General features: G+C 41.9%; 3 protein-coding genes across 6 annotated transcripts in view; 2 read left to right on the forward strand and 1 right to left on the reverse strand.

The window, feature by feature from the left end:
• The first annotated feature begins 687 nt into the window (after window positions 1–687).
• On the forward strand, window positions 688–11,198 carry ccng1 (cyclin G1). Its single transcript, XM_061930336.2, has 6 exons — window positions 688–875; window positions 4,017–4,280; window positions 4,355–4,608; window positions 4,753–4,831; window positions 10,127–10,237; window positions 10,315–11,198. The coding sequence occupies exons 2-6, from the start codon at window positions 4,017–4,019 to the stop codon at window positions 10,504–10,506; spliced, it is 900 nt and encodes a 299-aa protein (XP_061786320.1). The 5' UTR covers window positions 688–875; the 3' UTR covers window positions 10,507–11,198.
• nudcd2 (NudC domain containing 2) lies at window positions 10,954–17,594 on the reverse strand. Its single transcript, XM_061930337.2, has 5 exons — window positions 17,284–17,594; window positions 13,300–13,348; window positions 13,066–13,217; window positions 12,873–12,980; window positions 10,954–11,390 (listed from the first exon to the last, which is right to left on the reverse strand). The coding sequence occupies exons 1-4, from the start codon at window positions 17,470–17,472 to the stop codon at window positions 12,897–12,899; spliced, it is 474 nt and encodes a 157-aa protein (XP_061786321.1). The 5' UTR covers window positions 17,473–17,594; the 3' UTR covers window positions 10,954–11,390; window positions 12,873–12,896.
• Window positions 17,264–25,704, forward strand: part of gabra6a (gamma-aminobutyric acid type A receptor subunit alpha6a) — a 39,944-nt gene continuing 31,503 nt past the window's right edge. For 3 of the 4 annotated variants that reach the window (XM_061930326.2, XM_061930327.2, XM_061930328.2), the window contains exons 1-3: window positions 23,840–24,006; window positions 24,071–24,177; window positions 24,261–24,328. In XM_061930326.2, the coding sequence (XP_061786310.2) occupies window positions 23,957–24,006; window positions 24,071–24,177; window positions 24,261–24,328 (225 nt within the window). In that variant the 5' untranslated portion in view covers window positions 23,840–23,956. Of the gene's footprint in view, window positions 17,496–23,839; window positions 24,007–24,070; window positions 24,178–24,260; window positions 24,329–25,704 lie in introns of those variants that run through there. The other variant, XM_061930329.2, reaches the window with a different exon arrangement.

Raw genomic sequence — 25,704 nt, forward strand, 5'->3', positions numbered from 1 at the left:
TTATTATTGTTGTTTCTATCCAATTTGATTTTATCGTTTTGATTTTGTACGGTGTCCTTGAGTGCCCAGAAAGGCGCCTTATAAATAAAGTGTATTATTATTATTATTATTATTATTTAACATCAATTAACATTGATGTTCATCAACATTTAATATTGTCACGTTATCGATGGGAAAATTCATTTTTAGACAATATGATTTGCCTGAGCGGCTAGGAGACACTGACAGTAACAAGCGGTAGAAAATGGATTAGAAAGGAAAGATTTAACTTGGGACTTCCCGTGGGCCGGATTTTGGATGCTGGGGGGCCGTATCCGGCCCGCGGGCCGTAGTTTTGGGGACCCCTGTTCTAGACTGTTCTAGAAGGCTGACGCTGGGTGTCCATGTTCATGTACACACCTTTAGTATGTGGCCTTTAGAATAGTACAAGTGCTCGGAAAAAAATATATTATATAAACTTTAACCGACTTTTGTGTTGGTTGTGAAATAAAATGTATAAATGTTGGTTTTAATTAACATACTGTGTCGCTTATTCCTGTCGTACGGATTGGCTTTCCGGTTAGTGAAAGGCGGGGCGTATTTGTGAATGACAGGAAAAATGTCCAATGAAAATACAGAATACACAATCTCGCTCCTTGGTGGCCAATGAGAGCTCGCCATGTTAGGGAATGGGCTCGCTTTAATACCCGTATGAAATCTTGCACTGTCCTTTTCCCCGTCGCCTTACTCCAAGGGTAGGGGGTGTGCGAAGGCGGGTGTAAATCTATGCTTAAAAGTTCATACATTTATTCTAGTTCACACATATTCAACCCACTTTTCCCCTTACGGATATTTTTTTTTTGGTGGAATTTCCAAGCAACGTAATTTGAGCCAAGGTAAGTGGACTCGACGAGCACTTCTGTTGCTAGCTAACACTCAAAACGTTTGCTTTAATTTACCGCCATGACAACCGTCTTAGTGAAACTGTCATGGCGTTGAATGTTAACGTCTACAGTGGACAAATGTTATATGACACCGGTTTGTTGTTGTCCTAATCAGGCCTATGGTTCTCACTATTGCTTTGTACGGGCAGGGGATATGTCCGGGCATGTTAGCACGACTGCACGCCCCCTACTGTTTTCCAAACACACCCACCATTATTTTTTATTTGTATTACCTTCACATTCCCCGACATTCCCTTGAAATACAAAGTACTTGTTTTGTAAATAAACCTTATAATACCCGTCCCTGTGACGTATATTCGCTGTAGCCCCCACCCATGCCCCCTCCAGTCCAGTTGAGTCCAGTTTGACAGCTGCTGAGTCACAAGACTAACTTGGCTGTGAAAAGTCTCGCTTGCAAGTTAAACTGGACGTAAACAAGCTGCTTTTCACATGTTGCTTTATCATATAGGCAGAGGTGGGTAGTAGAGATGCGCGGATAGGCAATTATTTCATCCGCAACCGCATCAGAAAGTTGTCAACCATCCGCAATCCACCCGATCTAACATTTGATCAGAACCGCATCCGCCCGCCATCCGCCCGCACCCGCCCGTTGCTATATATCTAATATAGACGATGCAAGGCATTAGTGAGGTTATAAAGCTTTTGCCTGTTAAAGAAAGGAGACTGATCCAATGCAGCACAGACATTCGCGTGCCACGCTGTCACGACCCAGACGCACACCAGTGCGCAATCATATGGGAGCCGCGCTGAGCGCACCTCCAAGCGCGTCTCGCTGCCGGCGACGGCCGGGTATATGGGCCCAACGCTCCAGCGCCATCCATTTTCAGGGCTAGTTGATTCGGCAGGTGGGTTGTTACACACTCCTTAGCGGGTTCCGACGTCCATGGCCACCGTCCTAGCTGCTGTCTATATCAACCAGGGTGAGCCCCACCCCTTTCGTGAGCGCACTGCGCGCGGAGTGACCCCTGTTACGCGCCCCCGGCAACAGGGGTGGCGGGCAGGTAAGCTGCGCGGGCGGAGCGCGCGGAGTGACCCCTGTTACGAACCCCCGGCCACGGGGGTGGCGGGCAGGTAAGCTGCTTACCTGCTGCGCGTGACACCGGCCGCGGCGAAGGCGGACGAGGCGGGGTGTCGGTGCGGTGGTGACCCTGGACGTGCGTCGGGCCCTTCTCGCGGATCGCCTCAGCTACGGCTCCCGGTGGGGCCCTCTCGGGGGAAGGGGCCTCGGTCCCGGACCCCGGCGAGGCGTCGGGGGCCTTCTCCGCTCTGTAAAAGTGTCCATCTCTTTTTTTTTTTTCTTCTGTTGTGGCATATGCTGCAGGTGCCTGCTCGTTTTTCGTATGTGGGTGACATTTAACTATGTATACAGGTAAAAGCCAGTAAATTAGAATATTTTGAAAAACTTGATTTATTTCAGTAATTGCATTCAAAAGGTGTAACTTGTACATTATATTTATTCATTGCACACAGACTGATGCATTCAAATGTTTATTTCATTTAATTTTGATGATTTGAAGTGGCAACAAATGAAAATCCAAAATTCCGTGTGTCACAAAATTAGAATATTACTTAAGGCTAATACAAAAAAGGGATTTTTAGAAATGTTGGCCAACTGAAAAGTATGAAAATGAAAAATATGAGCATGTACAATACTCAATACTTGGTTGGAGCTCCTTTTGCCTCAATTACAGCGTTAATGCGGCGTGGCATGGAGTCGATGAGTTTCTGGCACTGCTCAGGTGTTATGAGAGCCCAGGTTGCTCTGATAGTGGCCTTCAACTCTTCTGCGTTTTTGGGTCTGGCATTCTGCATCTTCCTTTTCACAATACCCCACAGATTTTCTATGGGGCTAAGGTCAGGGGAGTTGGCGGGCCAATTTAGAACAGAAATACCATGGTCCGTAAACCAGGCACGGGTAGATTTTGCGCTGTGTGCAGGCGCCAAGTCCTGTTGGAACTTGAAATCTCCATCTCCATAGAGCAGGTCAGCAGCAGGAAGCATGAAGTGCTCTAAAACTTGCTGGTAGACTGCTGCGTTGACCCTGGATCTCAGGAAACAGAGTGGACCGACACCAGCAGATGACATGGCACCCCAAACCATCACTGATGGTGGAAACTTTACACTAGACTTCAGGCAACGTGGATCCTGTGCCTCTCCTGTCTTCCTCCAGACTCTGGGACCTCGATTTCCAAAGGAAATGCAAAATTTGCATGGTTGGGTGATGGTTTGGGGTGCCATGTCATCTGCTGGTGTCGGTCCACTCTGTTTCCTGAGATCCAGGGTCAACGCAGCCGTCTACCAGCAAGTTTTAGAGCACTTCATGCTTCCTGCTGCTGACCTGCTCTATGGAGATGGAGATTTCAAGTTCCAACAGGACTTGGCGCCTGCACACAGCGCAAAATCTACCCGTGCCTGGTTTACGGACCATGGTATTTCTCTTCTAAATTGGCCCGCCAACTCCCCTGACCTTAGCCCCATAGAAAATCTGTGGGGTATTGTGAAAAGGAAGATGCAGAATGCCAGACCCAAAAACGCAGAAGAGTTGAAGGCCACTATCAGAGCAACCTGGGCTCTCATAACACCTGAGCAGTGCCAGAAAGTCATCGACTCCATGCCACGCCGCATTAACGCAGTAATTGAGGCAAAAGGAGCTCCAACCAAGTATTGAGTATTGTACATGCTCATATTTTTCATTTTCATACTTTTCAGTTGGCCAACATTTCTAAAAATCCCTTTTTTGTATTAGCCTTAAGTAATATTCTAATTTTGTGACACACGGAATTTTAGATTTTCATTTGTTGCCACTTCAAATCATCAAAATTAAATGAAATAAACATTTGAATGCATCAGTCTGTGTGCAATGAATAAATATAATGTACAAGTTACACCTTTTGAATGCAATTACTGAAATAAATCAAGTTTTTCAAAATATTCAAATTTACTGGCTTTTACCTGTATATTGACGCTTACATAGGTCTGGTGATAATGTTCCCCTTTAAAGAGATGCATTGAGGGTGAGGGAATGGTGTACTTGCATATAAATATGAATAACTATGATGTCCATCCATACAGATGATTGACACAGTGACAGGACCAGCAGCACTGCCTTTTGCAGTCCAATTGAAGGCCTTAACCGACCTGGAAGGCCGCTACCAGCCAAAGCTGAGCGGTTTGAGGATCATCGAGAGTGCACAGGACAATGGGATCAGGATGACGACCAGACTGCGAGAGTTGGAGGTGAAGGACCTGCTCACCCTAACCAGGTTCTTTGGTTTCAGCTCAGAGACGTTCTCTCTGGCCATCAGCCTGCTAGACCGCTTTCTCTCGGTCATGAAGGTTTGTACAGTAACGCCTAAAACTCTGGTCTTGTCGACGGTTACAGGACTGCCCACAATTCCTGTTCTCCACAGATTCAGCCAAAGCACCTGTCCTGTGTGGGTCTCTGCTGCTTCTACATCGCTGCTCAATCTTCAGAAGACAAGAAAAGTGTCCCCCTCGCCGCCGACTTGATTCGCATCAGTCAGAACCGCTTCACCGTGTCTGACATGATGCGGATGGAGAAGATCATTATGGAGAAAGTCAACTGGAAGGTGAAGGCGCCCACTTCTCTGCGCTTCCTGCGCCTCTTCCACAGTTATGTCCAAGAGCAGCTTGGCACTGAGAGGTGAGGACAAGTTTATACATCAGCACTCAACTAGACACCGGACACACTCCATTTGTGAATGCATGTCATTATTCAGCAGATTCATTAATATTATAAATAAGATCAAAGCTGTCGTTATTGACGATATGTCTTGTTTTAACACAGTGACGACATCCTGAGCCTTGATCGACTGGAGGCTCAACTGAAAGCTTGTCACTGCTCTTTTGTCTTTTCCAAGTTGAAGGTAGGTGTCCTGCTAAATGCTCACTGAAGGTGCTTTCACATCTGCAGCTTGTTCTCTCGGGTCAGACTCAAGTTAACGGGCTTGTCAACTAGTTCCATCAATTTCTCATTACCACGTCAAAAAAACATAAAAATGAGGGATGTTCCTATCATTTGTTTTGCTGCAGTTTCTGATACCGATCCTCCATGAGTGAGATCAGCAGATATCAATACCGATACTGATCACATGTATTAACTGTACATCTTTCTATTTATTTATGGTGAATGCTAATGACATTGTAACTAGGGATGTCCCGATCCAGGTTTTTGCAGTTCCGATCCGATACCGATATTGTTTTTGCATTTCCGATCCGATACCGATCGATACCGATACTGGCCTATCCGAGCATGTATTAAAGTTTAAAGTTATTTAGCCTACTTAGTTGTCAGAATCATGTTGAAAAGGGTTTTAGTACTCTTGATAACAACTAGCCAGCTGAATTAGAAGAGTTCGAATAATACACAATGGTTGGTAACAAGAAACTGACCTGTTTATTCAAGGATAAACACAAAATAGACAAAAATTATACATGACAAACAGAAATGGCATCATTGAACTAGGGCTGGGCCATATGGCCTTTTTTTAATATTGCGATATTTTAAGGCCATATTGCGATACACAATATATATCTCGATATTTTGCCTCAGCCTTGAATGAACACTTGATGCATATAATCACAGCAGTATGATGATTCTATGTGTTTTGATTGATTGATTGAGACTTTTATTAGTAGGTTGCACAGTGAAGTACATATTCCGTACAATTGACCACTAAATGGTAACACCCCAATAAGTTTTTCAACTTGTTTAAGTCGGGGTCCACTTAAATTGATTCATGATACAGATATATACTATCAGATATATACTATCATCATAATACAGTCATCACACAAGATAATCACATTGAATTATTTACATTATTTATAATCCAGGGTGTGGAGGGGGGTGCCTGATGTAAGTGTCAAAAAGACAGCCAAAAGAGTTTGATATGAGAATAAATCTAAAGTTAAAATATACGGTAGAAATGCACCCATTTGCAGGAAATGTAGTCTTGATTTTCAAAATGTTCTTTCAAGGCTTGCATGTCTACATTAAAACATTCTTCTTCATACTGCATTAATATATGCTACTTTTAAACTTTCATGCAGAGAAGGAAATCTCAACTAAAAAAATCACACATTTTTTCATACGGTGTTGATGTGGAAATTTTTGCCTCTGCATTTTGATGGTGTGGACGTGTGGCACCGAATGGAGATAAGCGTCTCGACAGACGTCACAATATTTGAACAATGATGACGAAAACTGTTGTCTCTGTCGTGTCCGTGTGTCGAAAATTGTTATGCGCTTATTTTTTTATTTGATTTTGTGCGTGGCATAGATTTGCTATGCGCAGAGGACGCTTAAACAGTGCGCAATTGCACAGGCGAGCACCTTAGAGGGAGCGTTGCTCGCACGGCTGCGCTAGCATCACAGCTAACGTTAGCCATGCTGCTACCTCTCTGCTCAGGGAGGACGTATACGTATGTGACGTATGACGTGACAGTATGTGACGTGTGTAAGAAGGTGCACTTGCTGTCTGTGAGAGGGAGACACAGGAAAGAGTGAGAAGAGCCTGTCGTGTAATGCCAGCAGCTAAAAGCAACTGCGTGAGAATTGTGGATGTGTTGAAGGTGTGCTGGAAAATGCGGAACGGAAATTACGGAGCAGCAGAAAAGTGGAATGTATTATTTAAATCGGTGCGTTGGAAAACACGGACCGAAGTTTTTTTTAAACTGGATCTGGATCGGCATTATCCCATGCCTTGCCGATACGCAATTTTTGGCAAATATCGGCAGCCGATCCGATCCAAATATCGGATTGGGACATCCCTAATTGTAACAATATCAACACAATATGTAAAATAGTTTCTGCATGTCTTTTTGTAAAATTTTTTTTACATACATTCATTTGACCAATACACTAACTAAAAAAAGAACACAAATTACTCTATTACATCGTTTGTTTTTTTGCCCTCAAAAGTCTTCCTGGGTCCAAATACTTTTTCTTTGAGTTTGTAAACGTGAACAAAAACGGCAACCACATTTTTGAGGGGAAAACAATCTAATTACTCTTGTATTGATTATATACTGATACTACTCTGGTATCGACACCCCCAAGTTAATGATCAATCCACCCTATGTGTCTTGTACTGACTGACAATGCTGACACATCAACAATTGTTATAATGCCCTCTCTCTAACTTATTAATCTACTTGTTAATATCTGCCTACTTTCTGCTACAACGTGGTTCTATCAACACTACTTTTAAATCTAAGCATTTATTTCTTGGTGGTGTTTCAAGCTTGCTTAGTTATTAGCATGCATGTTTAGCCTTATCCTTCAGTGATGATGATAAAAATGACACTTGATAATGATACTAAAAAAAATAGAATTAAATTTTCTGTTAATGAGCAGTAATTGAGGTAATTATTATTAATTTAGGGGGAGCGGCTCCACACTATGTATCGAGACAAATAATTAGCTGTTGGCCTTTTGCTGGGGGACCAAAGATAAATAGTGTCCATGTGATTGGCATTAAAAGACATAAATCGGCAATGGCTAATATACTTTTGCATGAAAATTGTTCGATACCGATCGGCACAATAGACAAATACAGTGAAACCACGCTAATAAATAACATGAACAATCAATCTACAGTAAGGGATGTCCCGATCCAGGTTTTTGCACTTCCGATCCGATACCGATATTGTTTTTGCACTTCCAATCCGATACCGATATTGACCGATACTGGCCTATCCGAGCATGTATTAAAGTTTAAAGTTATTTAGCCTACTTAGTTGTCAGAATCATGTTGAAAAGGGTTTAGTACTCTTGATAACAACTAGCCAGCTGAATTAGGGGAGTTTGAATAATACACAATGGTTGGTAACAAGACACTGACCTGTTTATTCAAGGATAAACACAAAATAGACAAAATTATACATGACAAACAGAAATGGCATCATTGAACTAGGGCTGGGCGATATGGCCTTTTTTTTTAATATTGCGATATTTTAAGGCCATATTGCGATACACAATATATATCTCCATATTTTGCCTTAGCCTTGAATGAACACTTGATGCATATAATCACAGCAGTATGATGATTCTATGTGTCTACATTAAAACATTCTTCTTCATACTGCATTAATATATGCTACTTTCAACTTTCATGCAGAGAAGGAAATCACAACTAAAAAAATCACTATTTTTTTCATACGGTGTTTAACTGGAAATGTTTGCCTCGGCATTTTGATGGTGTGGACGTGTGGCACCGAATGGAGATAAGCGTCTCGACAGACGTCACAATATTTGAACAATGATGACGAAAACTGTTGTCTCTGTCGTGTCCGTGTGTCGAAAATTGTTATGCGCTTATTTTTTTATTTGATTTTGTGCGTGGCATAGATTTGCCGTAGCAATTGCACAGGCGTTGCAAGGCTGCGCTAGCACCACAGCTAACGTTAGCCATGCTGCTACCTCTCTGCTGGGAGAGGGCGTATACGTATGTGACGTATGACGTGACGTGTGTCGTGACAGTATGTGACGTGTGTAAGAAGGTGCGCTTGCTGTCTGTGAGAGGGAGACACAGGAAAGAGTGAGAAGAGCCTGTCGTGTAATGCCAGCAGCTAAAAGCAACTGCGTGTGAATCCACAGAAGTGTGGATGTGTTGAAGGTGTGCTGGAAAATGCGGAACGGAACTTAGGGAGCAGCAGAAAAGTGGAATGTATTATTTAAATCGGTGCGTTGGACAACACGGACCGGAGTTTTTTTAAACTGGATCTGGATTGGCATTTTCCCATGCCTTGCCGATACGCATTTTTTTGCAAATATCGGCGGCCGATCCGATCCAAATATTGGATCGGGACATCCCTAATCTACAGTACCGTATTTTCCGCACTATTAGCCGCACCTAAAAACCACAAATTTACTCAAAAGCTGACAGTGCGGCTTATAACCCGGTGCGCTTTATATATGGATTAATATTAAGATTCATTTTCATAAAGTTTAGGTCTCGCAACTACGGTAAACAGCCGCCATCTTTTTTCCCCGTAGAAGAGGAAGTGCTTCTTCTTCTACGCCAAGCAACCGCCAAGGTAAGCACCCGCCCCCATAGAAGAGGAAGCGCTTCTTCTTCTACGCCAAGCAACCGCCAAGGTAAGCACCCGCCCCCATAGAAGAGGAAGCGCTTCTTCTTCTACTGTAAGCAACCACCCGCCCCCGTAGAAGAAGAAGAAGAAGCGCGCGGATATTACGTTTCATTTCCTTTGTGTGTTTACATCTGTAAAGACCACAAAATGGCTCCTACTAAGCGACAGGTTTCCGGTTCATGAAAAGACGCAATCTCTCCATCCGCACACGGACTACTATTTCACAGCAACTGCCTAAAGACTTTCAAGAAAAGCTGGCTACTTTCCGTGCATATTGTAAAAACAAGATAGCTGAAAAAAAGATCCGGCCAGAGAACATTATCAACATGGACGAGGTTCCACTGACTTTTGATATTCCTGTGAACCGCACTGTGGATACAACGGGAGCACATACGGTGAATATTCGCACCACAGGGAATGAGAAGTCATCCTTCACTGTGGTTCTAGCTTGCCATGCTAATGGCCAGAAACTTCCACCCATGGTGATATTCAAAAGGAAGACCTTGCCAAAAGAGACCTTTCCTGCCGGCGTCATCATAAAAGCTAACTCGAAGGGATGGATGGATGAAGAAAAGATGAGCGAGTGGTTAAGGTAAGTTTACGCGAAGAGGCCGGGTGGCTTTTTTCACGCAGCTCCGTCCATGTTGATATACGACTCCATGCGCGCCCACATCACGCTGGTTTTTAATATATTATTAAAGTTTGACTGACCTATCTGACTGTTTTTTTGACATTCCCTTTAGCGCAGTTAGATGCGGCTTATAACACGGGGCGGCTTATAGGTGGACAAAGTTTTGAAATATGCCGTTCATTGAAGGCGCGGCTTATAACCCAGGGCGGCTTATGGTGCGGAAAATACGGTACATTTGAAGGGGTCATCATGAGCAAACAATACTTTTGGATTAAAGTAGAAAAAAAAACCATACTGCAATGTGGCAACATGTTAACTACTTGCATGCTAAACCAAGGCTTCACTACACTGTTTATTTTGAAGGCTACAGTGCCTGGCCAGATCCTGAGGTTTTATTGCACTGTTACAGTGAGCACCTTGTCTTATCTGTTTGCAGCCCTCTCTGCTTGCTATGGCTCTCTTGTGTTTTGGGGTCGAGGACCAACATGACCCGCAGCACAGCGAGAACATTTCTGAGGCCCTGAACAATCTGCAGAAGCTACTGACTGTAAGTAACATGTTAGGTCAACACCGGCTCTCAGTAAAAACGGTCTAAGTCTGAACAAACGTGGGAATTGTTCACAGATCAAAGATGGCGATCTTGTTTGTGTGCGGGAGTTGGTGGGGAAATGCCTGACTGAATACGCCGCCGCCAAGTGCTCCAGGCCGAACAGCCAGAGACTTCGCTGGACAATTTCGGGAAGAACCGCTCGCCAGCTGAAGCACAGCTTCTACAAGATCACTCATCTTCCCACCATACCCGAGTCTGCCTGCTAAACTTCCGGCCACCGCGCCGTCACCTGACGCCCCAAATTATTCTTTGATTGGATGTAATTTATCAGGTGATCCGGCTCACAAAACATCTGTTTTTACTTAAAGATCCTCATCAGTGAGATGGCGTTCTTTAAGTTAAAACTGTTTCCCTACATTACTAAAAACTATTCTAGTCACTTTTCCTTTTTGCGGGTGTGCGAGTGCACGAGTATGATCTTGTTCAAATCCGTACCATGGTGTATTTCCTGGAACGGGTTGTTGGTTTTAAGCTAATAAGTATTGAACCACCTAGGTCCTCAGTCCACCATGTGGAAGAGGAGGGAGAAGGATTTTGAGAAATACAAATACGGAACCAAGAAATCGGGCCCAAAATCCTTAACTTCCACCCTAGGTTGCTAAACTGTCTTGAATGCACACTCCTCCTTCCTACCCAAGGTGATTTTTTTTCCCCCCCGTCAAAAAGCAAGTTGAAGCTATTGTTGAACCCTAACCGTATGCGGTCTTCAGCTGTTAACGATGAGTTGTTCTCGCCATTTGATGCATACGATGGCACAGAGTGAAGCGCCACACGTTTTGGAATTTGCATTGCCAGTTTCTTTATGTTGTATGCCAAGTGTCACTTTGACTTCAAAATGACTGAATACACCATCTAAAGATGTTCTTGTACCTTTCAATAAAACTTTATTGAAAAGCTATTTCTGAGTGCTTGTCAATTCAGGTGCAACACCATTAAGTCGACATTAATCTGCTGAGTGGCGGGACAAAACTCAAAAGTAATATCCATTGGCAGTGAAACTTGGCTTCCCAAATTATTAGATCCAATTGATCTGCAGCTCCAGTGCACCATTGATACGAGCAATAGTGTTCATTAGGCTGACCTGACAACCTTAGTACATACCTGCCAACTTTTGAAATCAGAAAAACCTAGTAGCCAGGGTCCAGGGGCCACAGGCCCCGGTAGGTCCAGGACAAAGTCCTGGTGGGGGGGTTCCTTCGCCCCCCGACGCAAAATGATTATTAGCATTCAGACAGGTTAAAATGTTGCTAAAACCATCACTTTTCTATCAGTCACAGTGACTTTTCAAAACAAAAATATTACAGCAAAAATCATATGGGTTGATTGACATGTTTATTCTGTAAGCTAACTTCAATAGTTTGAAATTATTTTGACAGTTAATGCCAGTTATCCTGTCAACCTTTCACAAGACTTCAATTTGTTAATTGAAAGTAAACAACTTTTACAGTAAACAAATGGTAAAACAGTACTAAACAATTCCATAAAAAAAAAAATTGGTGTCATTATTAACTTTCTGTCCAAGCTTGTATAATCTACTGCCTTGTTCAATTGTAAAAAATATTCTGTGCCTAAAATTTACATTTCTATCACAATCATCATACTGTAAACATGGTAAGCTAACTTCATTAAAATTAATAGTCCTGTCAATAGCATGGAATTACAATTCAAATGTAGTTTTTTTGTAAGCCTTTCAAAAGAATTCAAAATATGAAAAATGAATGAAAATGAATTGAAGCCATCAGACACTTGAAAAGTGGCACATCACATCTCTAATGTAATCATTTGAACTTTTCAACAGAAATAGCACTGCAAAAATATTAAGGACATACTTCTGTATTTTGGTAGTTATGCTGTCAACATTTAACAAGATTTCTTCAACTTGGACTTGAAAGCATAAATAGTATAAACACTTTTAACAGTATAACAGTACTAAACAATTCCAATAGATAACATTGGTGTCATTACCTTTTTGTTTGCTCAATTATTGCCTCCGTAAATAAAACTTCGGCATTTATCACATCCAAAGAATCTGTTTGGGCGACGAAAAACGTTGAAAGTTTTCCACTTGTATCGCTAGCAACGGCATTAGACTTGTGTTTTTTTTGTCCCAACGTGGTCTTTTACATCGCTAATTCCTCCGTGTCCGATCGAAAAATCTTGTCTGCACAAGGTGCAATTGGCGTAGTTTTCACCCTTTTTGGAACGGATAATTATTCCCGGATAGGCTTTTGAATATTCTTCACGGAATGACTGCAGTTTTCTTTTCGGTTTAAGACTCGTATGCGATTTTTCTCCGGCTGATTCCATGATCGTTCGCTCGTTTGGAAACAATGGCCTCGTGCTTGGCAGCGGTGCTATAAATAGCCTCGCGCATGGCATTCGGAATGGCTCGATAGGAAGTTACGGGAAGCAGTGTCGATTGTCATTGTTGTTACGCGATTTCGTGAATAAAATTTAATTTTTTTTTTTCTTTTAATGAAAAACCGTATTTTTTATCACTGCAACTGTAACCCGGAATAGGTTGATGAAAACCGTACTAATTACGGGAAAACCGGAGTAGTTGGCAGGTATGTTAGTATTAGCTTACTGTGGCAGGTCACTTTTGTAAACTGGAAAAGTCTGGACCACCACCAGCAAAGTTTCCAGAAATCTCTGCCCCGCTGAAGTCAAATCCAGGATTCTGGAGAGGACATATTCAATTAATTCATATCTATAATTGGAAGTGGAAGCCATTTGATCAACAGTTTAGCATAAAAACCACTAACCTCTCGCTGGAACCTTTCCAGTGTGAGCTTTCTCTGCATCTGGTCCTGGACCCAAGCATTGGCAGAGTACTCTCCCTCCAACAAGGAAGACCAGCAGTTCCCAGCCTCTCTGTTGGTCTTCATCAGGACAATTCGGATGAGACACTTATCCTCTATAAAGAAAGCAAGCGAACATGAGTGACGTGGTAGAATCAATTGTACAATAAGCTGAATGACTGTTTGCGCTTGTCCTACCCAGTGTCCACGTGGCCTCATCCGAAACAGTTGTGCCAAACAACCGCCCCTGTCAAAAGATCGACATAATGGTAATAAAGTGTGCATGGTGAAATGAAGTATTTTTAACATGTCTGCATAAATGTTTAAAATTCCTCATGAAACCTACCAAAGCAATTGTATCCTCTAAAAGAGGCATGCACTTTACAGCCTTAAGATATTACCTCCTCCCATGGTTTGATATAGGGTCGTCCCTTGCCACACCACGCTTCAAACATTGTTTCACCAAATCGCAGATTAAAACTTTTTTTTTTTTTTAATATCATTCTACAATTTCGTGATTGCAAATTAAACATTTTCAAGCATAAACATGGCTAAATAAACTAAAACTTTAAATACTACAATACTATTGGCCAGTAAAGGAGTCCCAACCAATCAGAATGTGCTGTCTCGTATCATGGCCACTGATTGGCTCAGCCTCACAACCGCATTATATATTGGATTAAAAGAGAGAAAAGGTGACGAAAGGGTGTTATTTTGTGTGTAAAGGGCTCTTATAAAGTTTAAAATGTATTTAGAAGCTTGTTAACAGGTTGCTGTAAAAAAATACTTGATTTAAAATGAAGGATTCCTCGATAAACGAGTGACGACTGTCGTTTGTTTTGATGATTGACAAGTTACATTAAAGAACATAACATGGTCACATTTGCACAATTTAACATCCATCCATCCTTTTTCTACCGATTGTCCCCTTTGGGATTGCGGGGGGAGCTGGAACTTATATGTCCAAAAAAGAGAGTAGAAAGAAGCAGAAAGTAATTATTCTTACCATTTTGTCCATATTTGCCTTTCGGAATTATTTCCCACAATTATTTGTTTACTTACATTTTCGTCATTTAATGTTTGTTCACGTCCTGTGTTTATGAGTTTCGTTATTTCTTAAAGAGAAAGGAGTGTGTCGCAATGAATTAATAGCTTGATTGATTGATTGAAACTTTTATTAGTAGGTTGCACAGTACAGTACATATTCTGTACAATTGATTACTAAATGGTAACACCCCAATAAGTTTTTAAAATTGTTTAAGTCGTGGTCCACGTACAAACCCTGTTTCCATATGAGTTGGGAAATTGTGTTAGATGTAAAAATAAAGGGAATAAAATGATTTGCAAATCATTTTCAACCCATATTCAGTTGAATATGCTACAAAGACAACATATTTGATGTTCAAACTGATAAACAATTTTTTTTTTTGCAAATAACCATTAACTTTAGAATTTGATGCCAGCAACACGTGACAAAGAAGTTGGGAAAGGTGGCAATAAATACTGAAAAGTTGAGGAATGCTCATCAAACACTTATTTGGAACATCCCACAGGTGAACAGGCAAATTGGGAACAGGTGGGTGCCATGATTGGGTATAAAAGTAGATTCCATGAAATGCTCAGTCATTCACAAACAAGGATGGGGCGAGGGTCACCACTTTGTCAACAAATGCGTGAGCAAATTGTTGAACAGTTTAAGAAAAACCTTTCTCAACCAGCTGTTGCAAGGAATTCAGGGATTTCACCATCTACGGTCCGTAATATCATCAAAGGGTTCAGAGAATCTGGAAAAATCCCTGCACGTAAGCAGCTAAGCCCGTGACCTTCCATCCCTCAGGCTGTACTGCATCAACAAGCGACATCAGTGTGTAAAGGATATCACCACATGGGCTCAGGAACACTTCAGAAACCCACTGTCAGTAACTACAGTTGGTCGCTACATCTGTAAGTGCAAGTTAAAACTCTCCTATGCAAGGCAAAAAACGTTTATCAACAACACCCAGAAACGCCGTCCGCTTCGCTGGGCCTGAGCTCATCTAAGATGGACTGATACAAAGTGGAAAAGTGTTCTGTGGTCTGACGAGTCCACATTTCAAATTGTTTTTGGAAACTGTGGACGTCGTGTCCTCCGGACCAAAGAGGAAAAGAACCATCTGGATTGTTATAGGCGCAAAGTTCAAAAGCCAGCATCTGTGATGGTATGGGGGTGTATTAGTGCCCAAGACATGGGTAACTTACACATCTGTGAAGGCGCCATTAATGCTGAAAGGTACATACAGGTTTTGGAGCAACATATGTTGCCATCCAAGCAACGTTACCATGGACGCCCCTGCTTATTTCAGCAAGACAATGCCAAGCCACGAGTTACATCAACGTGGCTTCATAGTAAAAGAGTGCGGGTACTAGACTGGCTTGCCTGTAGTCCAGACCTGTCTCCCATTGAAAATGTGTGGCGCATTATGAAGCCTAAAATAACACAACGGAGACCCCCGGACTGTTGAACAACTTAAGCTGTACATCAAGCAAGAATGGGAAAGAATTCCACCGGAGAAGCTTCAAAAATGTGTCTCCTCAGTTCCCAAACGTTTACTGAGTGTTGTTAAAAGGAAAGGCCATTTCCCAACTACTTTGGCACATGTTGCTGACATCAAATTCTAAAGTTAATCCATCCATCCATCCATCCATCTTCTTCCGCTTATCCGAGGTCGGGTCGCGGGGGCAGCAGCCTAAGCAGGGAAGCCCAGACTTCCCTCTCTCCAGCCACTTTGTCCAGCTCTTCCAGTGGGACCCCGAGGCGTTCCCAGGCCAGCCGGGAGACATAGTCTTCCCAACGTGTCCTGGGTCTTCCCCGCGGCCTCCTACCGGTCGGACGTGCCCTAAACACCTCCCTAGGGAGGCGTTCGGGTGGCATCCTGACCAGATGCCCGAACCACCTCATCTGGCTCCTCTCGGCTTTACTTTGAGCTCCTCCCGGATGACAGAGCTTCTCACCCTATCTCTAAGGGAGAGCCCCGCCACCCGGCGGAGGAAACTCATTTCGGCCGCTTGTACCCGTGATCTTGTCCTTTCGGTCATAACCCAAAGCTCATGACCATAGGTGAGGATGGGAACGTAGATCGACCGGTAAATTGAGAGCTTTGCCTTCCGGCTCAGCTCCTTCTTCACCACAACGGATCGATACAGCGTCCGCATTACTGAAGACGCCGCACCGATCCGCCTGTCGATCTCACGATCCACTCTTCCCTCACTCGTGAACAAGACTCCGAGGTACTTGAACTCCTCCACTTGGGGCAAGATCTCCTCCCCAACCCGGAGATGGCACTCCACCCTTTTCCGGGCGAGAACCATGGACTCGGACTTGGAGGTGCTGATTCTCATCCCAGTCGCTTCACACTCGGCTGCGAACCGATCCAGCGAGAGCTGAAGATCCTGGCCAGATGAAGCCATCAGGACCACATCATCTGCAAAAAGCAGAGACCTAATCCTGCAGCCACCAAACCAGATCCCCTCAACGCCTTGACTGCGCCTAGAAATTCTGTCCATAAAAGTTATGAACAGATTCTAAAGTTAATCATTATTTACAAAAAAATAAAAATAAAGTTTATGAGTTTGAACATCACATATCTTGTCTTTGTAGTGCATTCAATTGAATATGGGTTGAAAAGGATTTGCAAATCATTGTATTCCGTTTATATTTACATCTAACACAATTTCCCAACTCATATGGAAACGGGGTTTGTAAATCAATTCATGTGCAGTGATGATAATAAGGAAAAGGTTATTGAAAAAACATTATCAAGCAAATATGAGAACAAAAATTACAGTACATACCTTGGGCAATGTTAAGGGAAAACTAAGATATTGGAATAAACATACAAATGTAATAAGAGTTTCTGCTTCCGGTCCTATAGGTGGCGGGAATGTTCACTAGAAAATGGCCGCACTACTCCTGCCAACGCACATTAATGGATGAAGAAGAGGTGGTAGGTCTTCACATTAATACAATAATGTATATATCTATTGCTCACACTTCAACGTCAACATTCAACCTTTTATTCCTCGACTAGTTCGTCTGCAAAGTTTTGAGAATGTCGCTTAAGTATTGTTGTGGGTTTGTTGTTGCTCCAAAGAAGCTAAACTATACTTTGGTCGTGGTAATGTGGACTGACTCAACATGTCTACCTTTATAACTTCTTTCCCTTCGACGTGGAGCTCCATGTCTCTGGCTCCCAAACGACATTTGACTTGTTTGGCAGATGTCCCCGGAGGAACGTTGACTTCGATGAAGATCTCCTCCATAGTTTGGCTCCAGGAGCCCCAGCTTGTCTGGCATGGGACAACCCCGCTCCTCTCGTCGAAGTGCACCGACATTTATTAACGTTATCAACGTAAAGGTAATTTATTAATAGCTATTAGTGTAATGATTATTTGACGACAGTTCCGCACATCTTGGATGTTTTGTTGATTAGTTGTGTTGCTCGCAAAGCGGTGATGTCATATCCGGTAGAGATGTGACGTTCGCGACCGAGTTGAGTCTTTTGAACGGCTCTTTCAAGTGACCGATGAGAACCGATTTGCAGTTGTAATTTGTTCCGTTTGAGAGCCGTTCTATATGAACATTGCCCACGCTGCCCTCTCAGAACCATAAGAAGAATTACTATTAGCATTGTTTGCCTTTATTTATTGAAGGAGTAATGCATACTTGCCAACCTTGAGACCTCCGATTTCGGGAGGTGGGGGGTGGGGGCGGGGGCGTGGTCGGGGGTGGGGCGGGGGGCGTGGTTGGGGGCGTGGTTAAGATATATATATATATATATATATATACACAAAGACATGCACCTGGGGATAAGTTGATTGGCAACACTAAATTGGCCCTAGTGTGTGGATGTGAGTGTGAATGTTGTCTGTCTATCTGTGTTGGCCCTGCGATGAGGTGGCGACTTGTCCAGGGTGTACCCCGCCTTCCGCCCGATTGTAGCTGAGATAGGCTCCAGCGCCCCCCGCGACCCCAAAGGGAATAAGCGGTAGAAAATGGATGGATATATATATATATATATATATATATAAGAAATACTTGACTTTCAGTGAATTCTAGCTATATATATATATATATATATACATATATATATATATATATATATATATATATATATATATATATATATATATATATATATATGTATATATATATATATATATATATATATATATATATATATATATATATATATGTATATATACATATATATATATATATATATATATATATATATATATATATATATATATATAAAATAAATACTTGAATTTCAGTGTTCATTTACAAACTACAACTCACAAACACTTTAGAGTTAGGCTCCACCATCAGAATGTGTACTTAAACTTATAAAGATCACATGGATATTATTCAGTGAGTTGATTCACCAAAACTAACCTGTTATCAAATCAAATCAAATCAAATCAACTTTATTTATAGAGCACATTTAAAATTTACCACAGGGGTAGCCAAAGTGCTGTACAATGAGCAGGTTAAAAGATAAAACGAGTACCGAGCAAACACAACACAACACAAACAGAACACGATAAAAAATAAATAATTAAAATAGAATTAATAAAAACATAAAAACAGGATCACAGCAGGTGTATTATGGGGCGCCATTGCAGGATGGATATCACTCAGTGTTAAAAGCCATGGAATAAAAGTATGTTTTTAAGAGAGATTTAAAAACAGGAAGAGAGGAGGCTTGTCTAACACTCAGGGGTAGGTCGTTCCAGAGCTTGGGAGCAGCAACGGCGAAAGCTCTGTCACCTCTAAGCTTCAGCCTTGTGTCAGGGACCGTCAACAGCAGCTGATCGGCTGATCTTAAGGATCGGGTGGGGCAGTAAGGCTGAAGGAGGTCGGAGAGATAGGTTGGCGCGAGGTTGTTTAGACATTTAAAAACAAATAAAAGGAGTTTAAAATGTATTCGGTAACGCACAGGGAGCCAGTGAAGGGACGCTAAAATAGGGGTGATGTGCTCACGTCTGCGGGTCTGTGTTAGCAGACGAGCAGCAGAGTTCTGCACGAGCTGCAGGCGGGCGAGGGAGGCCTGGCTAATGCCAACATAAAGGGCATTACAATAATCAGGAGGAAAAAGCACACAGGACGTTTCAATTGTTCACAGACTGGTCGCGCTCATCAGAATGACAAGACACTTCCGGTCTGCAGGTGATAGCATTCAATTGGGAAGAAACGCCCTACTGCCCCCTACTGACCAATGTGAATACTGATAAATGTGTAATGACAGCTCCAAAAACGAATTCAAACCACAAAATAAAATAAATAAATCAACACAAAAATGTGACACATTATGGGTGGGTCACATATGCATGTACAGTAGATGGCAGTATTGTCCTGTTTAAAAGTGTCACAACATTGCTGTTTACGGCAGACGAACTGCTTTACGGTAGACACTGTTGTTGTGTGTTGTCAACACGTCACTCAGGTCCGCCTGAATTTCGGGAGTTTTTCGGGAGAAAATTTGTCCCGGGAGGTTTTCGGGAGAGGCGCTGAATTTCGGGAGTCTCCCGGAAAATCCGGGAGGGTTGGCAAGTATGGAGTAATGACATGACCGAGTTTAAGTCGTCCTCAGACGACTCTTATTCACGTGAAATGCGCGCGCACTCACGCAGGACGTTAGTTAGTTAGTTAGTTAGTTAGTTAGTTAGTTAGTTTATTATTTCTTCGGTCAGTGGTCAACAAAATAAACAAATAGTTTTACATAAACAAACAGTTGTACAAACTCCGTTTCCATATGAGTTGGGAAATTGTGTTAGATGTAAATATAAACGGAATACAATGATTTGCAAATCATTTTCAACCCATATTCAGTTGAATATGCTACAAAGACAACATATTTGATGTTCAAACTGATAAACATTTTTTTTTTTTTTTTTGCAAATAATCATTAACTTTAGAATTTGATGCCAGCAACACGTGACAAAGAAGTTGGGAAAGGTGGCAATAAATACTGATAAAGTTGAGGAATGCTCATCAAACACTTATTTGGAACATCCCACAGGTGAACAGGCAAATTGGGAACAGGTGGGTGCCATGATTGGGTATAAAAGTAGATTCCATGAAATGCTCAGTCGTTCACAAACAAGGATGGGGCGAGGGTCACCACTTTGTCAACAAATACGTGAGCAAATTGTTGAACAGTTTAAGAAAAACCTTTCTCAACCAGCTATTGCAAGAAATTTAGGGATCTCACCATCTACGGTCCGTAATATCATCAAAGGGTTCAGAGAATCTGGAGAAATCACTGCACGTAAGCAGCTAAGCTCGTGACCTTCCATCCCTCAGGCTGTACTGCATCAACAAGCGACATCAGTGTGTAAAGGATATCACCACATGGGCTCAGGAACACTTCAGAAACCCACTGTCAGTAACTACAGTTGGTCGCTACATCTGTAAGTGCAAGTTAAAACTCTCCTATGCAAGGCGAAAACCGTTTATCAACAACACCCAGAAACGCCGTCGGCTCCGCTGGGCCTGAGTTCATCTAAGATAGACTGATACAAAGTGGAAAAGTGTTCTGCGGTCTGACGAGTCCACATTTCAAATTGTTTTTGGAAACTGTGGACGTCGTGTCCTCCGGACCAAAGAGGAAAAGAACCATCCGGATTGTTATAGGCGCAAAGTTGAAAAGCCAGCATGTGTGATGGTATGGGGGTGTATTAGTGCCCAAGACATGGGTAACTTACACATCTGTGAAGGCGCCATTAAATGATGAAAGGTACATACAGGTTTTGGAGCAACATATGTTGCCATCCAAGCAACGTTACCATGGACGCCCCTGCTTATTTCAGCAAGACAATGCCAAGCCACGTGTTACATATGGAAACGGGGTTTGTACATTCATAAATTGAAAATGTTGCAGACCGAAAGGGTTTAGGCTGAAGTTGAATAATGTAAATAATGTAAATAATTCCATGTATATACTCTGATGATTAACTTGTGTGATGACTGTATTATGCTGATAATATATATTTGTACCATGAATTGATTTACGTGGACCCGACTTAAACAAGTTGAAAAACTTATTGGGGTGTTACCATTTAGTGGTCAATTGTACGGAATATGTACTGTACTGTGCAATCTACTAATAAGAGTTTCAATCAATCAATCAATCAACGCTTATTGCGCCTAACCCTATAAACAATGTCAAATACAAGATGAGCTTCCAAAAATTATGACATTTCCTTTGCACAACATATTATTAAAACACCTTGTACACAACATAAACACTGTTCAATTATATACACAGTAAAAACATGTGAAATATCCTTGTACACGTGTCAGTACGTGTACCATTTACAGGTAAAAGCCAGTAAATTAGAATATTTTGAAAAACTTGATTTATTTCAGTAATTGCATTCAAAAGGTGTAACTTGTACATTATATTTATTCATTGCACACAGACTGATGCATTCAAATGTTTATTTCATTTAATTTTGATGATTTGAAGTGGCAACAAATGAAAATCCAAAATTCCGTGTGTCACAAAATTAGAATATTACTTAAGGCTAATACAAAAAAGGGATTTTTAGAAATGTTGGCCAACTGAAAAGTATGAAAATGAAAAATATGAGCATGTACAATACTCAATACTTGGTTGGAGCTCCTTTTGCCTCAATTACTGCGTTAATGCGGCGTGGCATGGAGTCGATGACTTTCTGGCACTGCTCAGGTGTTATGAGAGCCCAGGTTGCTCTGATAGTGGCCTTCAACTCTTCTGCGTTTTTGGGTCTGGCATTCTGCATCTTCCTTTTCACAATACCCCACAGATTTTCTATGGGGCTAAGGTCAGGGGAGTTGGCGGGCCAATTTAGAACAGAAATACCATGGTCCGTAAACCAGGCACGGGTAGATTTTGCGCTGTGTGCAGGCGCCAATTCCTGTTGGAACTTGAAATCTCCATCTCCATAGAGCAGGTCAGCAGCAGGAAGCATGAAGTGCTCTAAAACTTGCTGGTAGACGGCTGCGTTGACCCTGGATCTCAGGAAACAGAGTGGACCGACACCAGCAGATGACATGGCACCCCAAACCATCACCCAACCATGCAAATTTTGCATTTCCTTTGGAAATCGAGGTCCCAGAGTCTGGAGGAAGACAGGAGAGGCACAGGATCCACGTTGCCTGAAGTCTAGTGTAAAGTTTCCACCATCAGTGATGGTTTGGGGTGCCATGTCATCTGCTGGTGTCGGTCCACTCTGTTTCCTGAGATCCAGGGTCAACGCAGCCGTCTACCAGCAAGTTTTAGAGCACTTCATGCTTCCTGCTGCTGACCTGCTCTATGGAGATGGAGATTTCAAGTTCCAACAGGACTTGGCGCCTGCACACAGCGCAAAATCTACCCGTGCCTGGTTTACGGACCATGGTATTTCTGTTCTAAATTGGCCCGCCAACTCCCCTGACCTTAGCCCCATGGAAAATCTGTGGGGTATTGTGAAAAGGAAGATGCAGAATGCCAGACCCAAAAACGCAGAAGAGTTGAAGGCCACTATCAGAGCAACCTGGGCTCTCATAACACCTGAGCAGTGCCAGAAACTCATCGACTCCATGCCACGCCGCATTAACGCAGTAATTGAGGCAAAAGGAGCTCCAACCAAGTATTGAGTATTGTACATGCTCATATTTTTCATTTTCATACTTTTCAGTTGGCCAACATTTCTAAAAATCCCTTTTTTGTATTAGCCTTAAGTAATATTCTAATTTTGTGACACACGGAATTTTGGATTTTCATTTGTTGCCACTTCAAATCATCAAAATTAAATGAAATAAACATTTGAATGCATCAGTCTGTGTGCAATGAATAAATATAATGTACAAGTTACACCTTTTGAATGCAATTACTGAAATAAATCAAGTTTTTCAAAATATTCTAATTTACTGGCTTTTACCTGTATATACTATTATCTTAAAGAAGGAGTTATACTAAAATCCTAAACTTTTTAGCCTTTTATACCTTATACGACCTTTTAGCCGCTGTATTTAGATTTATAAATAAATATTAGCAACTGTAAAATAAAACAAAATGAACAAAAGCCAAAAGGAAACGTAGAATATAGATGACAATGTAAAGCGGGCTTAGTGACGTCACCGTCAAATAACGGGGAAATGGCACCATCTTGTGGAATATTTATGAAAACAAAAGCCAAATTCGATTACTACCAATATTTTACAATCATTTCCACCAATAGTGTCTGTATTGCTGTAATGTATACATTTTGATTTATTGACCAAACTTTTAGCTTATTACTCCCACGAGTGGTTGATTCATTCATTGGTGAAAACAAGTTAGTTAAGATGAAAACAAGTTACTAAAAAAATGAATATAAAAACAAGCCAGTCTTTTGAACAGCTCTTATAAAAAAAAACGACTCTTCAAGATCCGACTCCCGTCAAAGAGTCATATATCGCATCTTCAATACTTTACTGTAAGGCATTAAAGCCTGTGCGCCATCTAGTGTCCATTATAAACGACACAGCCTTGTTAAGATCTATGAAAGAAGGGTTTTAAACGTTTTAAAGCTTACTTTTTCTTGTTAACTCATTCTGACCAATCAAGGTGTATCACCCATCTGATTATTGCTTATGGATCCAAAAGAATACACCGTTTGTCTAAAGGATTTCCTAATCTGTTAATTGGATTACTAGTCCTTTCCTGATGTCCATAGTGCCCTTATGCACAAGTACAGGTCACAGCACCAAAAGGAACGTAACTATTTTCTGCTCCTTTTTACATACCTATTTTTTTTTAAAATTATATGTAATCAAAAAGAAGACTTTGTCGAGCATCTATTAATAAAGATGGCCATCTTTTTCCTGTACTGCCTTCTTGCCTGTATCTGTGGGATAAGGTAAGTCTTGTCAATCATATGCCGGACATTTTAAACATGAAATGTTCTGTCGTGTTATTTCCAGTCTCGCTAACGGGAACGCAAATGAAAAGATTTACTCAGAAAACATCACTCGCATTCTGGATCGACTCTTGGATGGTTATGACAACAGACTACGACCTGGATCAGGAGGTACGCATTGGAAACCTTGCGTATTAAAATGCACATGATTTGCTCTATCTTGTATTATTGTGCACTTTTGATTTGTGTTGCAGGTGGTATTACTGAAGTGAAAACAGACATCTTTGTCACAAGTTTCGGACCTGTGTCAGATGTTGAGATGGTACGAGGAGATGTGGTGACCGTACACAGGTAAAAGCCAGTAAATTAGAATATTTTGAAAAACTTGATTTATTTCAGTAATTGCATTCAAAAGGTGTAACTTGTACATTATATTTATTCATTGCACACAGACTGATGCATTCAAATGTTTATTTCATTTCATTTTGATGATTTGAAGTGGCAACAAATGAAAATCCAAAATTCCGTGTGTCACAAAATTAGAATATTACTTAAGGCTAATACAAAAAAGGGATTTTTAGAAATGTTGGCCAACTGAAAAGTATGAAAATGAAAAATATGAGCATGTACAATACTCAATACTTGGTTGGAGCTCCTTTTGCCTCAATTACTGCGTTAACGCGGCGTGGCATGGAGTCGATGAGTTTCTGGCACTGCTCAGGTGTTATGAGAGCCCAGGTTGCTCTGATAGTGGCCTTCAACTCTTCTGCGTTTTTGGGTCTGGCATTCTGCATCTTCCTTTTCACAATACCCCACAGATTTTCTATGGGGCTAAGGTCAGGGGAGTTGGCGGGCCAATTTAGAAGAGAAATACCATGGTCCGTAAACCAGGCACGGGTAGATTTTGCGCTGTGTGCAGGCGCCAAGTCCTGTTGGAACTTGAAATCTCCATCTCCATAGAGCAGGTCAGCAGCAGGAAGCATGAAGTGCTCTAAAACTTGCTGGTAGACGGCTGCGTTGACCCTGGATCTCAGGAAACAGAGTGGACCGACACCAGCAGATGACATGGCACCACAAACCATCACCCAACCATGCAAATTTTGCATTTCCTTTGGAAATCGAGGTCCCAGAGTCTGGAGGAAGACAGGAGAGGCACAGGATCCACGTTGCCTGAAGTCTAGTGTAAAGTTTCCACCATCAGTGATGGTTTGGGGTGCCATGTCATCTGCTGGTGTCGGTCCACTCTGTTTCCTGAGATCCAGGGTCAACGCAGCCGTCTACTAGCAAGTTTTAGAGCACTTCATGCTTCCTGCTGCTGACCTGCTCTATGGAGATGGAGATTTCAAGTTCCAACAGGACTTGGCACCTGCACACAGCGCAAAATCTACCCGTGCCTGGTTTACGGACCAAGGTATTTCTGTTCTAAATTGGCCCGCCAACTCCCCTGACCTTAGCCCCATAGAAAATCTGTGGGGTATTGTGAAAAGGAAGATGCAGAATGCCAGACCCAAAAACGCAGAAGAGTTGAAGGCCACTATCAGAGCAACCTGGGCTCTCATAACACCTGAGCAGTGCCAGAAACTCATCGACTCCATGCCACGCCGCATTAACGCAGTAATTGAGGCAAAAGGAGCTCCAACCAAGTATTGAGTATTGTACATGCTCATATTTTTCATTTTCATACTTTTCAGTTGGCCA

This window comes from Nerophis lumbriciformis, linkage group LG36 (assembly GCF_033978685.3).
Source record: "Nerophis lumbriciformis linkage group LG36, RoL_Nlum_v2.1, whole genome shotgun sequence".
Taxonomy (NCBI): Eukaryota; Metazoa; Chordata; class Actinopteri; order Syngnathiformes; family Syngnathidae; genus Nerophis; species Nerophis lumbriciformis.

What these genes read in the sequence shown, in the direction of transcription:
- ccng1 (XM_061930336.2), top strand. Translation starts at nt 4,017, where the DNA reads ATGATTGACACAGTGACAGGACCAGCAGCACTGCCTTTTGCAGTCCAA. An exon ending in GAGCAGCTTGGCACTGAGAG is followed by an intron (nt 4,609 to 4,752) that starts GTGAGGACAAGT and finishes GTTTTAACACAG; the next exon opens with TGACGACATCCTGAGCCTTG. An exon ending in TTGTCTTTTCCAAGTTGAAG is followed by an intron (nt 4,832 to 10,126) that starts GTAGGTGTCCTG and finishes ATCTGTTTGCAG; the next exon opens with CCCTCTCTGCTTGCTATGGC.
- nudcd2 (XM_061930337.2), bottom strand. Translation starts at nt 17,472, where the DNA reads ATGTCGGTGCACTTCGACGAGAGGAGCGGGGTTGTCCCATGCCAGACA. An exon ending in AAGGGAAAGAAGTTATAAAG is followed by an intron (nt 13,349 to 17,283) that starts GTAGACATGTTG and finishes ATCTTTTGACAG; the next exon opens with GGGCGGTTGTTTGGCACAAC. An exon ending in TGAGGCCACGTGGACACTGG is followed by an intron (nt 13,218 to 13,299) that starts GTAGGACAAGCG and finishes CTTTCTTTATAG; the next exon opens with AGGATAAGTGTCTCATCCGA.